Source organism: Coregonus clupeaformis, chromosome 36 (assembly GCF_020615455.1).
Source record: "Coregonus clupeaformis isolate EN_2021a chromosome 36, ASM2061545v1, whole genome shotgun sequence".
Taxonomy (NCBI): Eukaryota; Metazoa; Chordata; class Actinopteri; order Salmoniformes; family Salmonidae; genus Coregonus; species Coregonus clupeaformis.
Window position 1 is genome coordinate 16,896,362 of NC_059227.1, and position 18,887 is coordinate 16,915,248.

Here is an 18,887-nt window from a genome sequence, read left to right on the forward strand (position 1 = left end):
GTGCCCTCCTCTGGCCAAATCAGTCCCCACCAGACACTATGGTACAGTATAAGGAGAGACATACATCTACAAAAACGAACAACATTTTTCAAGGCACTGTAGCCTTTCATTGGTGGCAAACAACATACAACAATATTCTGGTTCCATGGTTAAGAAAAGCTACAAAACAATGCCGTACATAAAGCATTATGTTTATTAGCTGCAGTGGACATTGAAATGCATCTTTAATGGGTGGCAAATATAATGTAAAACTTTATTTACAGACCGAAAATACATATATATTTGTTTTACTTCTAATAACTCAGTTGTTAACAATGTATATTTTAACAGTAAAAAACACACAAGGTAGAGGTTGCACTGTAGCACTCTAATCAACCACAATTTTAAGATACACATTTTACTTACATCACCAAATGGAATGTTTATACTTTTGTTGTGCAAAAAGAGACATTCCTGCAACTACATTTTGACATTCTTAGAAAAAATGCTTTCATTGGAACACCTCCGTATGCAACGTATGTACAAGTCCCTCTTGCTCAAATATGAAATGACATTTTTCAGAGTCATGCCCAACTGTCAGCCACTTCACCAGTTCACTGCATATGCTAACATGAACAGGACATAAGTGCAGGATCATTCTCTGTACATGTAATGAATTATGGGTAATCTTGAATGAATACCCCCTTAACTTATAAAGAAACAGCCTTTTCCTGTTTATAGAGCTCTCCCTTCCTCATCCAGCTCTTTAAGTTTCCATCGTAGGTGTCCTGATGTTGCATAGCACGGTGCATGACGATTACAGTTGTCTGGTCAATGGGGTTTGTTTGAGGAGAAGTGGGCCATGGTAGAGACAGTCTCTCTCTTGTTCTCCATCTTCTCTTGTAGTCGGTTAGCCAGAGACTACGGCCCCATTACGTCCCCTCGTCCTTCTCCTCACCCTCTATAGGGCTCTTCGGTGGGCTTCCAGAGGACGAGCCCTCTCCGCCTTCTCCTCCATCATCTGAGTAACACACAGAACAACATTCATCATTTCAGTCAGGAACATTTAATTGAAAATGCCTCAATGCCCATGTAGTTGAGAATGTCTGCATTCCATTCACAATCCAAACTGCAGTGTATACTTTCCCCTATTTTGTGTTGGTTTGTAAGACATGGAAGAGACAGTATCTTGCATTTACAAGATAAAGGGAATATGAGATTGTCAACCTCAGCACATAGCTGGCTGACACCTTGAATATCAACAGACACTTCCTTCCTATATTGTATAAGGGATTTATATTGCAAATTGCAGGCAACTGTGCTATATCTGGTTCATGCTCTCTATAACATTAGGATCTACAGTATATGCTGCTGGTTGGTTACATCTGCTTACATCAAGTCATAAAATGGTCAATGTGAGTATTTTCATCAAAGCTGTTGTTTGACCATTTGACCCCTTGTGTGTGTTTGTGTTTGTGTTTCTGTGTGTGTTTTTGTTTCTCTGTGTGTGTGTGTTTGTGTGTGTTTGTCTGTCTGTGTGTGTGTGTTTGTGTTTCTCTGTGTGTGTGTGTTTGTCTGTCTGTGTGTGTGTGTGTTTGTGCATGCAGCGTGTGTGTAATCTTGTTATTGTACCCATACATTAATGCTCAATGGGCAAGTCGTTATAGTTGAAGGGTGTAACACTGCACTGCAGCCACGAAGTGAAAGGAATAAAATGCTGAGCAAAGCTGTTGTCTGTCTGTGTGTCTGTGTGTGTGTGTGTGTGTGTGTGTGTGTGTGTGTGTGTGTGTGTGTGTGTGTGTGTGTGTATGTGTGTGTGTGCGTGCGTGTGCGTGTGCGTGTTTTGAAAAGCATAATCTTGTTATTGACCCATACATTAATGCTCAATGGACAAGTCATTATAGTTGAAGGGTGTAACACTGCAGTGCAGCCACGAAGTGAAAGGGAGAAATGCTGAGCAATGCTGTTGTCTGTCTGTGTGTCTGTGTGTGTGTGTGTGTGTGTGTGTGTGTGTGTGTGTGTGTGTGTGTGTGTGTGTGTGTGTGTGTGTGTGTGTGTGTGTGTGTGTGTGTGTGTGTGTGTGTGTGTGTGTGTGTGTGTGTGTGTGCGTGTGTGCGTGTGCGTGTTTTGAAAAGCATAATCTTGTTATTGACCCATACATTAATGCTCAATGGACAAGTCGTTATAGTTGAAGGTTGTAACACTGCAGTGCAGCCACGAAGTGAAAGGGAGCAATGCTGAGTAAAAAAGTTATACATCAACAGAGGCCTCCAACTAACAATGACTTCCCCTCCTCCCTATGAAGCAATATGTGTATCGGCTTTAGTATATAGCCAAGACAGCAGCTTCTCTTCCTGGAGTCCAAACTTCCTGGCCTTTCCCTCACTGATAGATAGTTAGCCCTTACCAAACTACCCTCACAGCCTTTGAGCTGTTACCAAAAGAGAAAGATGGCTGTTCCCTTCATTTGTTTCCATTTAAACAGTTAAAGCTGTGGTTCATTTTCCATACTGTTAACGTCCAGATGCCCTTTCCACTAAACCCTGCTTGATTAAAGAAAAACTGTCTGTCCAGACAGACACTTGATAATGGTGATGGGTACTGGGCTGGCAGGGCCTCACAAAAGCACTCAACCATCTGAGTAGTGTTTCTTTAATGACAGAGTGCTTTATTAAGTGTTGCTCCACCACGCTTTTTCCATAATGGCTAGATTCGGATATTGTATTGTTATGGAAAATTGCATGACTATGGTAATAAAATAAAAAACAGACAGAGTACCATCTTTAATATTCACAAAATACTGTTTCTGAAATGAAATGTTGAGATGAAAATACCTTCAATTGTACAATTCATCTTAATCCATAACAGAGTGAAAGCATGCAATCATGCACTGTAGGCCTATGTAAATGATTGTAAATATCGCAGAAAATTTGCAATGAAGTACTGTATGTAATTGATAGTAAATTTCACTACCTACCTACAACAGAGAGCTCTGCTAGTTTGTCTGACAGGTCAGCAGGCCCTGCCCCAGCGATATCAGGTACAGCGTTCCTCCGGCCAGTCCTCCCCGTGGCTACAAAGTCAGTGACAACAGGCTCCACATCAGTCATCGCTGGGCCCTGTCCTCATAGCATATTCTGGAACACAACAACACAGTGTAATTTATGTCTAAACATATTGTACATGGTTGATAACTGTGTCATATTTAAGCAATAAGGCCAGAGGAGATGTGGTATATGGCCAATATACCACGGCTAAGGGCTGTTCTTAGGCACGACGCAAACCCTCAACGTGCCTTATTGCTATTATATACTGGTTACCAACGTAATTAGAACAGTAAAAACAAATGTTTTGTCATACCCATGGTATACTATAACACGGCTTTCACTCTCTCTCCGTCAGATATTACGATCCAACAGAATATATCTGTGCACATTACAGAGGTAATCAATGTATTGTGTATGCTGCAAGACATACATGTACAGTACGTATAATAATAAGCAGTAATAGGTCTATTTTATTAATGATAATGATCAGAACAAATCAGTGCATCATTTTTTGTCTGAGAAAGTGTCATGCTTTTAACTAAATCTATCTGGTATGGTATGGTTTGGTTTATTAGGATCCTCATTAGCTACTGCACATGCAGCAGCTAGTCTTCCTGGGGTCCACATAAAACGTACAAATACATGACAAAGTACAGAACAGTAATAGACAAGAACAACACAAGATATTACATTAAATTCCAAAAAATTAAATTCAATAAGAGTTATCTGAATGACACCAAGACAACAAAAATATTATTTACACAATATGAATATATACATATTCTTATTGTTATATACAGTACAGTAAAAATAGATATTTAATAATATAATATAATAATATGTTTTTTTAATCCGTTTTTTAAAGCTAAACTTGCTTTTATCCTGAGTATCCTCTGGTGGCAGAGCATTCCACGATGACATGGATCTATACATAACTGAGCGATGCATTAAATCTGTTTTTGGTTTGGGTACCGTGAAGAAACCCATAGTGGCGTGTCTGGTGGGATATGTATGTCTGTTTGAAGTGTATGCAAATAAATTATGCAAGTGGATAGGGATTTTCAACACACGTTTCTTAAAGACTAGAAGAGGTAGTCAATTTCTCCTCAACCCTGGTATTGTAAACTCTACAAACAGAATCATAATATGAGCACTATAACAGACCATAGTGCTTTCACTAAGAACACTGCTTGCCTCAATACCCTGCTCTAAGGACATTTGGTCCCTTAGTTCTAGTCTAAATATCCAGGATCTTGGTTACCTTGGCCTAATGGCTGTTGATTGGTACTAATGTATTACTACAGGGACATTAGTACACATGTGATCAATACTTAACCATGTGTTATGCAACCTTTCCTGCATGTCATTACTGCAGCTCTATTTCCCCTTTAAATATACAACCCTGCCTTTTACATTATGAGACCCCATGTAGTAACAGACAGACAACCAGTAAGAGTCAAAATATTATGCAATGTAGTGTACAATTTGACCAGCAGAGGGCTCATTTCACAGTGGTACAGTACTGTAGGACTAAATTACTAATCTACTGTGCATTTTACATTTACATTTACGTCATTTAGCAGACGTGCATGTTAAACAGGGAGTAACTCCTTCCATCTTGAAGCTTTATTAATGCTAAGAAAACATACTCAGAGATTGAATTACAGTCTCCTGGCCTATTCACTGTCTTTCATTGGATCATAGTCTCTCCTGGCTATTCACTTTCTTTAATTGGATTACAAATTGTTTTTAATACCAGAAATAATATTGCCAGTCGCTTGACCCGGGTTCGAGTCCCGGTTGGGGCTACCCCTTAAATTTGCTACAATACTATACACATTTAGACAGCCTATACATTTCCAAAGGAAACATATCCTACCTCCAAGAACACAACACACACATGCACACGCGCACACACACACACAGATAGTGCCTAAAAAACTAGCCATCATTCAACAGATGGTGCATCGCCTCCAATGGGAGTATCAGTCCCGTAGATGATAAGCACCCGCTGGATGTCACAACATTTAGAATTTAATCAAAAACCCCTTAGTCAACACAGGCTATTCTTGGATTAGCTTTGTGGCTATTTGTACCAGGGCTCCAGCATAACACCTGGGGCACCGGTGAAAGATGGAAGCAGGGCCAGAGCCAAGCAGGGCCATTTAGACAAAACATTGAATTGTCTTGACTTGGTGTTATGTTAACATTTACTAGGTGAACAACAATTATAAAATGGGCCCTCTAATCCTCATTGCTCCTTCTCCTTTATCTGTGGCCAGCTTTAGAAGATGCGTTGTGCTGGTTAAGCAGTGTGGCCCTAAAGGCCCTGTGTGTGCTGAGATGCCCTGAGGAGTGCATGTTTAAAGGCCCACTGCTAAACACATGCATCCATAACTGTGTGTGACTACAGAGAGACTGCTGTATTTGGACTTGGCTCCGTACAACAGAAGGCTCTTGGTAGCAGTGGAACCAACAGTGCCCTCGCAGAGTGGGAGCAGCAGGAACTGGTGTTGGCATTCTCCTCCTTGTAGTCTTCCACTCATCTACGTCCACTGGAATAAAAGGAGCTGTGTGCATTGCCAGCAGGCCAGCAGGCCCCTGTTCCAAGCAGCCAACGAGAGAGAGAGCCCAGTGCCAGAAGGCAAGAGGGAGGCATCAGCTTGTGTGTGTTTGACTGAGAACATCACCCGCCCATTGCTGTTAGAAACACAAGCTTGTCTCCGTACGGTTGAGCTTGATCACACACTGCAGCAAGGAGGGTTTCGTAAAGCATCATGTGCATATGTGGGTTGAAAGGTGTAGGTGTTGTTATCACAATCAGAAAGGATCACAGTTAAGACCACTAAAGACTAAAATATCCTAGTTAATTAGCAAACATATTCCCCTCGAAAGTATGCAAAGGAAGTCAAATATCTTGAAGTCAACACTTCAACACAGACATTACCTAATAACAACCCCTCTAAAACAAAGACTGTTAATCCAGTCTTGATCTGTCTTAATCCTAAATAACATTGGTGCAGCACATCATCTTACCTCCTTCTAATACTCAACAACTTTCCACTTAGGACAACAAGAAGTTGTTAATGGAGAGAAATCCCCTCTTCCCCGAATGCATTTATTTTCATGTCTAGTTGTAGGAATGCTCAATGATCTCTTCTGTGATTAGTGGGGGATGGGATTGAAGGGACAAATATAGGACAAATATACTGACTGAGCCCAGCCCAGATGACTGACATCTCTCCATCAGAGGTGGCCAGAACTACATTTTGATAAAGATGGACAATCTTGATAAAAACATTTTAAAAAGTTAACAGTTAGGCTACAAACTGCAAACATAAATGTGGAATATCTCTAAAAAACATGACATTATTTTAGTCAACAACAGAGAGAGCTGTCTTCCATTTCAGGGACGTCAAGGCTAACTATACAAGGTAACACTACATGTGAAGTACATCAATGTACATAAATATGCAAAATTCTGTCTAAATGGCTGACTTTGGAATGGACCCTGGGAGATGAGTGATTCATTTCCTGTCTTTGATCTTTACAGTGAACCAATCACACGCTAAAACTCTGAATATGTTTTATGCAACTTACTTTAAGTATGAAAAGATACAATCAGTTGTAATGGACTGACTACTTCAAACCCATTTGAAAAACAAGCTTTAAAATACTCCGCCCATCTTATTGACTAAATGAGCCGTCCCTTTAAAACATAGGATTGGTTATAGAGACAGTAGGACTATACAGATGCTTATTTATATGACACTTATACAGTACATACGATGAAATATCTATGATGTATGACCACTCTACTTTATGTAACATTTTATGAAGCATGAAAAGAAACATACTGTGTATAAAACTGTGGGAAAATAATGATCAGGTTTAAACCTTATTGGACATACTGTAGAACCCTCAGGGCATTTCGGTTCTATTTACGTTCCAACAAACAAGATAAGCAAAACATGTTTGAGTTCAGTGAATCATCGCTGCTCTACGGACCAGGGATGAGATCTGCACAGCCACTGTGCCACAACGCCATTCCATTCACATGGCATTTTCCAGGAGACACTTTACAGACTAAAACTAACACTCTGCACAAAAGTAAACACACCTAACTAGGATTTGCTACTCCGCTACTGAGAATGTTTCAATGCAGAACTCCAACATAAGGAGATGGAAAATACCCACTGGGCACACACGGGTTGAATCAATGTTGTTTCCATGTAATTTCAATGAAATTACGTTGAACCAACATGGAATAGACGCTGAATTGACGTTTGTGCCCATTATATATCTGGATGATCTTACTGTCATTGTAATGGAAATCTGTCCTTGTAATTGAAGTTTGTTATGTCAGGGGCGCAACTGGGGCGCAACCCCCCCCCACCCCCACCCACCCAACTTCTGAAATTGCATTTTTGTCCCCCCAGTTTTATCATTGGAATGTGATACAAAACGAGGCAATGGTGGACCATGCGGGTGCCTCCGAGCGGTCGGGTAGGCTGTTTAGAGTGTTTATCCGACCGGATTAAAAAATATATGTATATATATAATGTCCCCCCCCCCCCACACTTCTAAAACCAAAGTTGCGTCCCTGTGTCATGTAGTCTGCTCTCACAACCTTTGTTATCAAATCTTTGTCATTTTAGTGGCTTGAATTGTCACTTGAACTAATGGCTAAAACGGTATAGAGTCTCCCTCTGTCCATCAGTGCTGGTGGGACCAATGTGGAGTGATGACCTAGAGCAGCTTGGCTGAGTGTGATAAGGGTAACGGCCATGGAAGCTCCTCCTCCTGTGTCAGCACAGTAAACAACACACAGAGCCACCCCAGCCAATTTACTCAGTGACAATGGCTTGAAAGAGAACCATGCCATGTGAAATTGCTGATTACTCTGTGCTAGGCTGACCTTCAAGCTCAAACAGCCACCACCACTCATCACCAGCATCACACACCCTGCCAGCCACAAGGTTAATTTATCCTCCTCATAGCCTCATATTCTATGGAGAATTTAACAAGCTTTCAATAGCCCCTCCACCTATTAATCTACACACTATTTGAAAGAAGGGTTACAAAAGGGTTCTCCGGCTGTGGTAAGAGGCTTGATAGGTGAGGGAAAGTGGAGCTGTTACAACAGCTCAGATGAGACACGGGGTGCAGTGTCAACATGTGCATGAGCTCATAAAGGAACGTAGAAAACTTCAGTGCATACTTTTCTATTTCAACCAACTATTTCTAGAACCTTCTATAGTATTTCCTCTCTTGTTAGCTAATAGTCCACCATAAACTACATTCAACCAGCTGTCATGAAGGCCGTTGTTGTGATACGTTTTTACCCGGCTGTATACGTATGTCCGCATGGAGAGAGAAAGAGGCCTGAGACGACTCCACCATGGCCCAACCAAGACCCTGTCCCTGGGTCCTCCTCTTCCTTCCACTCCACTGAGAAAAGAGAGAGCTCCCAAAATCCGATAATGAGCCGTGTTCAGTGGGAAACTTCAAGGAATGAAGTCACATGGCAGCATTGTGAATGAACAGTTGACTGTTCACTATTCAGGAAGGCCTGGTGGGTCAGGGCCTCTCATAACTGTAGCCCCACACAAACACAAGAGTCCTGCTCACAGAGCAGAGGGATCTACCTGCCTCTCCACTCCCACTGTTACTCCCACTGTTACCCTGTCATATAGCAGTGCAAAGCATAAAATTACATAATTGATCTGGCACCATTATCTAATTGTCCACTGAGGTATTCTTGAAAACAATGATTTACCACAAATGACAGATCCCAGATACTCTTCTACATAGAAGAGAAATGGCCATCCAAGAGACAGTGCCTTATTTATATCTGAGAGATGGCTATCCAAGAGTATTGTATCTTGCCCGTTTGGGATCTTTATCCAACCCAGTGGTAGCTGTTGACGTCGCTGTGAGTGACAGCGTGGAAGGCTGGCCCGTCCTCGGTCTGTCCCTCTCAGCAGGCTCACAGGCTTTTCCCAGCACCCCTTTGTCCAAAAGGGCAGCATGTGACCGAGCGAGAGGTCAGATAAGATGGCCACCACAGAGAGACCCCACCAAGGCACCGGGGACGCCTGCCAAACATAACCTAAAAATACTGTGATAACCTCTGACAATGGCACTGCAGAACATAAATAAAACACAAACACGTTCGTAACAGCCATTTATGGAGAAAATCTCTTTCAATGTTGCAGGAGCGTAATGCTTGTTGACGTAACTGATAAGAAAACACATTATATTGCAAAAACTTGCAATTAAATTAATCACAGGCAGTACAGTATTTGCAGAGACAATGTTATTTCATGTGTTACTATAAAGGCTTCTGACAGCAGATGCCCATTTGATCATGTTACACTGCTCATTGGACCTCTTCTAGCCAGAAATATATCCCAGTGGGGGAGGCCACAATATTTCCTTTGTTTTTTCCACCTCATTTTCCTGCTATTTGTATTTTTGCTTTGGAAAGACGACATTTGAAACAAAGCCTACAAAGCGGTCTCCATATTTTTAAAACATAGGAAGGGTAATTAAGTAAATGTCTCCCATAGCAGCCAGGATGAGAAGAGAGCTCCCCTCTTCCATACAGGGCTATATTTGGATAGGCGACCTCCTGCTGAATGGGCTTTAGAGGATACACCTCCCAGGGTTGTTCAAATGTCAGAGCACCAAACTGACAAGTGACTTCAGTGCACTCAAAAGGCAGAAAAGCTTATATTTTGTTCAAATAGCTGATTAGGGCTCCTCCAATGTATTTCCAATAGAGAGATTCTTAAGCCTGATTGATCATCTCTTCAGTTCATAGTCCCATCTGTAAATTATTGTTGCCATTTCTCATAAATCTCCTACATTAGTGTAGATAGTGTCACATCTGCTCAGACAGATTAGTTCTAAAAGCCACTGATATGAACTCATAAACGATCTGTATAAATACCCCCAGTGCTCAGAGAATACATATTATAAGCAGTGGAGAAAGAGAAAACCATTAACATACTTGCCAGGCGAGTTGAAGATGTTGTGCAGGTTAGCCGGATGAGAGGTTTTAATCTTTCCTTATTTATAGCCAAGAGGAGCGAGGAGAGATGGAAATGAGACAGAGCAGAGAGGCAATGGGACAAAGCCTACACCACACGAGTGGGCTGCATAGAAGACAATGAGCCGATTAGATGTGATTTATCTTCTTCTGACCACTGGAGAGGAGGGACCACGGTCGTTCTCCCTTTAGAGAAGGAGGGAGAAAGGCCGTCCTTAGAGAATGCCTGTCCTGCTGGCAGCCTGCCTCATCAAACAAACATGAGACATCCTCCTGATAGGCTACATACAGTGCACTACATTTGACCAGGGGCCATATGGCTCTAGGGTGCCATTTGGAGGGCTCTATGGTGCCATTTGGGATGCACATATGATCATGGTGCACAAGAAGACTGCATGGGCTGTGCTGTTGAAGTGATGTTGTTTCAATGGCAGGAGATGCCAAAGTGAATATGTGGGATCCAGCAGTGTTTGGGGAGACACTGTCCCTCTTCCCCAAATCCCCTCTCTGGATTGCTACCAGGGATTTGACAGTGCAGATGAAGAATAGAAGTCATGCACCATCTAAGTGAACCACAACATATTTTCAGTAATGATATAAATCTTTCAGTCATAACATGTAGCCTACCACACGTCTATTGTGCTGACTCACACCATGATTCATAGTACATAATGTAAGCTATTAAAAACGATTGCCATGTTGAAGCCTATCGCCTATTGAGACAATGTAGAAGACTAAATCGGAGGTGGAAATTGCATCTTGCTTTCCTTTTGTTTTGAAGACGCAGACCAAGCCAGACGTACAGTATATCTCAATCAGGACTGATTATAATCACCAGTAATTCAGACAGCTAGCAAATACAATCAGCTATAATGATATAACTCATAATTCATACCCACTAAAATACTGTAATCAGAACATCACATAAAACATCCATAGAAGAGAAAATGCAACGTAATAACGCAATAAACAGATAAGTATATTTTCCATGCAGACCAAATCATTGTCTTATTCCCCTTCATATTCAGTTATCTTCCTGATAGCACAAATAAAATGGTTATCCACACTCAAAGCGCTGGTCAAAGCAAATCCCTCCAGGCTTTACTAAAATCCTTTGAACTGGATAGTCAATTGGATATCTTCTTATGTGCTTTGAAGTGAAGAAAGCCAGTATCTGCTTTTGAAATAAGACTCTACAACAACAGAGCCTTGGAAAACAGCTGCACATGGCTGAGTTGGCAATTTATAGAATACATACAATACATTGATATCTTATTGAAGTTGAGCATTTGCAGAACAAAATGCATTTTTCACTTAATATTTCAGTAAAAGTCATTATATCTATAAAGTCTCCTAGATGCCTAAAATAGTCCCACAAAATGTATAAATACCCAAACCATTAATCAGCAATTAAAATTCCTCTCACACCAGTGGGTTCCCAGCAAACCGGGAACATTCCCAGGACATTAACTAACATTCCCATTAAGGTCTAGTTATGATTTTATCTGACATTAGGATGATGACATCCCAAAAACATTCAAATAATGTTTTTTTTCCCCCCAGAAAATATTTTAAATTAAATATCCTTAGAATGTTCTCCTAACATTCACTAAAATGTTGTGCACAACATCTGTAAAAACCACCACAGAACATTCCCCTAAGGTTGTTTAGGTTTCCAGGTAATGTAATAACAACATGTGTTCTGGAAAATGTTCTTGCAACATCAGGTGAATGTTTTATACAAACATTGTATGATCATCAGCACAAGCAGAATTTTTTGTATTATTATAACTTTTGGGGCAACATAATGAATGTTTTGGGAATGTTCACTGAACCAATTTTGGTTTGCTGGGTTGAAACTGAACAAGGCTATATTTAAGCAATAAGGTCCAAGGGGGTGTGGTATATGGCCAATATACCATGGCTAAGGGCCTTTCTTATGCACGATGCAACGCGGAGGGCTAAGACACAGCCCTTAGCCGTGGTATATTGGCCATATATCACAAACCCCTGAGGTACCTTATCGCTATTTTAACCGGTTACCAACGTAATTAGAGCAGTAAAGAAAATTGTTTTGTCATACCCATGGTATACGGTCTGATATACCACGGCTTTCAGCCAATCAGCATTCAGGGCTCAAACCACCCAGTTTATAATTACAATGAATGCATATCTTAGATGCTGGTTGATGCTGTGACCCGTCGTGTTGCCAAGGGCAGCTTTAAAGTTATGGCCCTCTACCTCAGGAAGCAGCCTATGACTTTGAGAAGGCCTCCTCCCTCCACGCTTTGTTGAAAAATCACCTTGAGAAGATTTATGAGGAGTTTAATGTTTGGGAGACCAAGACTCAGAGAGAGGAAATGCACCTGAAAGCCGATTCATTACACACACCTGCCAGAAGAGGCAGGCACCCCAACACTGTAAATCCTCTCTCTGGCAGGTCTGATGGCCTCAACATTAAGTGCTCTGACTGACAGTGACCCTATCAAATAAAAACAGCTCTCTTTGCTCACGCAAGAGTGAATATAATTGCATAATTAATGACATAAACATATTTGAAGGAAATCTTCATATATTGTACTGCATATATTTACACACATGCACAGCCATTCTCTACAAAGAGTTATAATGACTCACCTACACTACATGACCAAAAGTATGTGGATTCAGCTATTTCAGCCACACCTGTTGCTGACAGGTGTATAAAATCAAGCATACAGCCATGCAATCTCCATAGACAAACATTGGCAGTAGAATAGCCTTACTGAAGAGCTCAGTGACTTTCAACGTGGCGCCGTCATAGGATGCCACCTTTCCAACAAGTTAGTTCATCAAATGTATTCTAGAGCCCTGCCCGAATGCATAGTGCCAACTGTAAAGTTTGTTGGAGAAGAAAAAATGGTCTGGGGTTGTTTTTCATGGTTCAGGTTAGGCCCCTTAGTTCCAGTGAAGGGAAATCTTAACGTGACAGCATACATGACATTCTAGATGATTCTGTGCTTCCAACTTTGTGGGAACAGTTTTGGGAAGGCCCTTTCCTGTTTCAGCATGACAATGCTCCCACGCACAAAGCGTGGTCCATACAGAAATGATTTGTCAAGATCGGTGTGGAAGAACTTGACTGGCCTGCACAGACCCCTGACCTCAACCCCATCGAGCACTCCTTTGGGATGAATTGGAACGTCGACTGCGAGCCAGGCCTAATCACCCAACATCAGTGCCAGACCTCACTAATGGTCTTGTGGCTGAATGGAAGCAAGTCCCCGCAGCAATGTTCCAACATGTAGTGGAAAGCTTTCCCATAAGAGTGGAGGCTGTTATAGCAGCAAAGGGGGAACCAACTCCATATTAATGCCCATGATTTTGGAATTAGATGTTCGACGAGCAGGTGTCCACATAATTTTGGCCATGTAGTGTATCTATTTGGCTTCATGTGAAATTGTACATTTGCAGTAGGCCTAAATACCCTCATTTATAATCAGTCAATCAATACTTATCTTTCCAATTTCCACAGAAATGTTGTTTAAAACAATCCAGATGAACAAGGTTTATTTCACATACAATCATCCCCATTAATTATGGGCTTTAATAAATCATTTGTTTCTTCACATCCGAGAGAGTTCCTGCCAGAGATTGATAACAAACTCTTTGTGAATGCAACACTTGTCTTCATATCGGCCCATATGTGTCACAGACTACATGAGCAGACAGGCAGTTTGTTTAGCAGGAAATGAGAGTGCTATTTCATCAAAACACATAGGGCAGTCTAGAATAAACAACCGCCTTGTTGAAGAGTTTACCAGGCAGTTGTGCGGTCAGTTGTGGCCAAACAATAGCAGCTTGGCGGTCTGTCTCATATTTGTTATTCCTCGTACAGTCTCTCGTTCAACCACAGATTTATTTTCAGTGTAACACAGGATATAAAGCAGGGCAAGGAGTACAGCCTAGATTGCTAGTGGTTTATTTTTAGCCTCTGTGATAACTCGGTTAAAATCCAGTGATTTAAAATAACACGATCCTGGTCGTTTTATTGGCCCAAAACTCAGACTTTACACAAGGCTGGATAAAGACAAGGATTAGGCCTCAGAGCTGTGTGTCTGTGGGGCTCGTCACCTGTCACCGTGTGTGCTCTGTGAATTATGTGTATGGTAATAATCAGATTTACAATGTAGTTTATCTGTGTTTTAATGAAAATCAATGTCTGGTACGGATTGCCATCTGTGGCCCTAGGAACAAGGAACGCAACCTGTGTTGTGGTTTTAAAATGACTTCTGCTGGGATGCGCCACTGCACTGTGTAGACTAGAGTAGCGTAATTGTGTGTACTACCAGTGAGAGCTAAGTACACTCGTGGGGTTCCTGCATGTGTGTCATGCAATACTGGCACTGCAACATTATAGTACTCCACTGTCCTCTTGTCAGTGACAAACTGGCAGCTGGTGACCCAAAGGGACTTAGATACAGACGGATGAACATGGACAAACCCACAGGGTAGGAACCTCTGAGGAATACCACGGTTCACAGTGGGTCGATGGGCCAATCAGCACATTTGGATTCTAATTCAGCGTGGCAACAACAGTGTAGTGGAGCTTTAATCCCCAAAAGATAGATTTACTCCAAAAACCTAATCTAGGGGATGACCTTAACACTCTACTACAGTACGCAAAATAAGCACAACAATATGGGATTTTATTGCTTTGCTGTTTAACCACATAACCCATGGCTCCTTTCATTACCAAAATGCCAGAGGGTTTAAGGGGCTAAAAAGAGCCAAATGTGACCCAGTAACATGGATAAAGCAATACATCCCAAAATAGTTTTGTCTTATTTTCAATATGTCACAGAGAGGACATATGTGTGCAGCAGTCTCTGCAAGCTGTTCTGGCTCTGGCAGAGTGGTCCAGAATGCCAATGGGTGTCACGCCCTGGCCTTGAGAGGCCGGTTGTCTTTAGTTGGTTTGGTCAGGGCGTGAGTATCTATGTTGTATATTCTATGTTTATGTTCGAGTTATTCTATTTCTATGTTTGGCCGGGTGTGATTCCCAATCAGAGGCAGCTGTCGCTCGTTGTCTCTGATTGGGGATCATACTTAGGTAGCCTATTGCCTACTGTGTATTGTGGGATCTTGTTCCTGTTAGGCTGGTGTGTGTATAGCCTTTTGGACTTCACGTTACGTTGTTTCTTGTTTTGGTTTGTATGTTTATTGGGTGAATTACATGTACGCTTTTCACGCTGCAACTTGGTCCGACCCGTCTCTCAACGTTCGTGACAATGTGATAGATGTTGATACATACACACCCCCACAAGGGCCTGTTAGTCTTCCACAGAGGGCCAGATTTGTGATAATTTTATTGACTCAACAGTGAGAGTAGCGAGAGCATGCTTGGCTATGTGCTAAAACTGAGCCGGTTTCACAAGAGCCAATTACTGTGGTGCTGACTGAGCTGAGAGAGAGCTGGGCAGAAGAGGAATGATGGGAAAAATGATCTCTCCTGGGGCATTACCATGGAAATACCAGCACAGAAACTGTCAAAGGCAATCACAGGCACCTTGATGACACTTGATGAAAAAAATGACTTCAAACAGAATGAGCCAGAACTGTTACAAAAAGTATTTCCTGAGTCGCAGCTCACAGGCAGAGGGTAGTTAAGGATGGCCAAATTGAAATACCACCTATTGTCAGTGTTCACCTGACTAATCCCTTCAGACATAATCTTTAAAAGACTATGTTGGTCTCTGGGGCTTTCAGGTAGGGGTGTCTTCAATCAAACACTCCTGATGAGACTCTGATCAAAACTGATTTAGCTTACACCTTACACTTTCTTTGTTTGATACAATAACAGGCACAGTTTCTCTCCACATTTGTTTTAACAGACATGCCTGAGAAAAACAATTCATGTGTAGACAAGACACAATGTGACAACAGGAAAATAAGTGGTACCAAACTGCACTTTTCACTCCCATGTGTGCAATTACACATACTAGTAGGTAGACACCATTACTAATTCTCTGTCATCAACTCAGCCAATTAACAGGATAATACAAATGGGAGGCACCTGGATCTTCCTAAGCTCATTAACTGAATATATGTTTTTAAAGTACAGTCACGACTGACCATATTGGAATTACCTACTGTGACATTTAGATCCTGAGTGACAGGCTGGCAGATGATGTATGACACTAGTACACATGAACAATGAATAGTAATAACTGCATATCTAACACCGGACAACCTCCAATTAGCAGCAATATAAGCCTATAGGCAGCAGCCAGCTAGAAACAGACAAACCCCACCTCTAAAGTTAAAAGGGTAACAGCGTTCTTCACCTTCCTCTTTACCTTTCCAGAGAATAATAATAACTATATAGTGTTGTGAGGTGAAGGGGCGCGCTGCTGAGTCTATTTGAGTAAGTACTGCCCAAAGGAAGCAGAGGGGTGTAATGCTATGTCCCCTGCAACTTAATATGTCACTCTGGATATGTGTTAACAACATCTCATTTCTACTTTTAGTATCCTCTTTAAAAAATACAGCAGTAAGTAGACAACAACAGCCTGGTCCAAGCTGAGTGGCACTGTTTGGATGGTAAAATGACACCTACACTACAGTATGATGGAGAAGGTCAGACAGATTGTACAAGAGGGTCTGGAAATTACATGTTACACAGGATTCTAAATAGAGTAGGCAGTCAACAGATTTAAGATTAGAATGTGTCTGCAGTCTCTTCGTTCTCCATCTCATAATCAACACATTTCCCCAGGATGGCTCATTATTCTGCCAGGCATGTGGTCTCTTAGGGCAGGTGTTGACTGGTAGATGTGTTGATGGTGGGTGTGGAGGGAATAGCATGGTGCTTACCCTCTAATCAGCAGGCACTAGGCAGTCAGAGCACTGGCATGGAATGCATGCTGCAATCAGGAATAAACCTAGTGCTTGGAGATCACCATAACTACAACATCCTACTGCATGATGCATGAAGGCCAAACACTATTATAAACCATAGGGTTGAATTTTGTAATAAGAAAGCTGCTGGCTGACTGTCACGTTCATCGAAAACAGCTCATTCAATAGACAAGACCCATGTTTATATGACCATGCTTTATTTAATCAGCGGGAGAATATCAACAAACGGTATAAGGAAACATTGATTAATATTATCATGTTTGTTCCTTGTGATTGTACTGCAGTCAGGTAATTTAAATAAGCTATTTATGGCTTTAAAGAAAAACAACCAGGCAGATGGACAGGTAGACAGAGGGACAGACCATTGTATTGGAGATAGGTATGCAGGGTTTTCAAGTATTCAATAGTCATCAAAGGCAAATGTCATCGGGATGAATGGAGAGGAGGATGTGTCATTCAAATACAACGCCTTTATGATCAACTAATAACATATGCCTTTTAATGATCCTGATAATCAATCAATCCAAGTGGCATATGTATGACTGATATTCGTTGATATTCTTCTGCATCATATACAACATGTTTTTTCCATAACAATGGAATACATGTACAACAGATCCATCGATTGACAAAAAGGTTGCTCTCACACATCTGTGCATTGTAGCCTTTATGCATTACATTGCATACAGCATGGTCATGTGTTGAATTTACATGACTAACATTTTTTGGCAGCAGGTTTCAACAACAAGCAATGACAATAATAACTAGCTGAATTTAAAACCGTAGCCTATAATTTGCGCATAAATTAGGCTACAGCAGTTTATTGGCTAATTGTCGGCATTTGGCAACAACCTGACGACGCCTGCCAAAACAAGAAATATTGGGACACCTACTTACCCAATATGTAGAACAAATGGTTGTTACGATAATGTTTTTTAATTGCGCTCCACCGAAATAGATATTTCACCATCGATAACCCATTGACAGGACTCCGTGCGCACAGTCCGACCTCATCGTGATATCCTCTACTCTTTTTATTCTAGTGCGAGGATAACTATCCCCGCAGCGATGACATCACATAGAACTAGTATTTTGCCAGCAGCACAAATGATGACGTCACGTTCTTTCGGTAATGAGGAAACCTTCCAAATAAAAGCCATATTTGGTTAGTAGAGACCCTACTGAGTATTTCCCACCCCACTTTAGCTGAGACAGCTAGAAATGTTTTCTCTCTACAAGCTAATATGTATCCCATGTACAGTCTATTACAGTGTATTTCATTGGGGGCTATGGAAGTGGTAGAGAACCACGTGCTGCTGGATATGTATGACACAGTCCCCCTCCAAAACTACACAGATTTGGTTAGTAGATTACCTACTATGTCCCACCCCACTTTAGCTGAGACAGGTAGAAAAGTGTTTTCTCTACAAACCAATAAGTATCCCATATACCGTGTATTGCATTGCAGTGAGTGGAGTGGGGGAGTAAGGATAAAATCAAATCAAATTGTATTTGCCAAATGACATGTGCCGAATACAACAGTGAAATGCTTACTTACAAGCCCTTAACCAACAATGCAGTTTTAGGAAAAATAAAGTTAAGTAAAAAATAATTAAAGAGCAGCAGTAAAATAAATAACAGTAGGGAGGCTATATACAGGGGGTACCAGTACAGAGTCAATGTGCGGGTGCACCGGTTAGTCGAGGTAATTGAGGTAATATGTACATGTGGGTAGAGTTAAAGTGACTATGCATTGATAATAAACAGAGTAGTAGCAGCGTAAAAGAGGGGTGGGTGGGGTGGGGTGGGGGGGGACAATGCAAATGGTCCGGGTAGCCATGATTAGCTGTTCAGGAGTCTTCTGGCTTGGGGGTAGAAGCTGTTAAGAAGCCTTATGGACCTAGACT

General features: G+C 41.4%; 1 protein-coding gene across 2 annotated transcripts; it reads right to left on the reverse strand.

Moving 5' to 3' along the window:
- Positions 1–168: 168 nt before the first annotated feature.
- Positions 169–18,040, reverse strand: LOC121552382 (cAMP-dependent protein kinase inhibitor beta). 2 transcript variants are annotated; one of them, XM_041865267.2, is made up of 3 exons: positions 17,878–18,040; positions 2,957–3,116; positions 169–1,000 (listed from the first exon to the last, which is right to left on the reverse strand). In XM_041865267.2, exons 2-3 carry the CDS (start codon positions 3,087–3,089, stop codon positions 912–914), a joined length of 222 nt encoding a protein of 73 aa, XP_041721201.1. In that variant the 5' UTR covers positions 3,090–3,116; positions 17,878–18,040; the 3' UTR covers positions 169–911. The 2 variants fall into 2 exon arrangements, with proteins under 2 accessions (XP_041721201.1, XP_041721202.1); XM_041865268.2 differs by lacking the exon at positions 17,878–18,040 and adding an exon at positions 10,042–10,233.
- Between the last annotated feature and the right edge of the window lie 847 nt (positions 18,041–18,887).

Bases quoted from the DNA above. Each gene is read 5' to 3' on its own strand.
- LOC121552382 (XM_041865267.2), bottom strand. From the start codon at position 3,089: ATGACTGATGTGGAGCCTGTTGTCACTGACTTTGTAGCCACGGGGAGG. The intron at 1,001-2,956 runs GTAGGTAGTGAA...TGTGTTACTCAG, and splicing joins AGCAGAGCTCTCTGTTGTAG to ATGATGGAGGAGAAGGCGGA.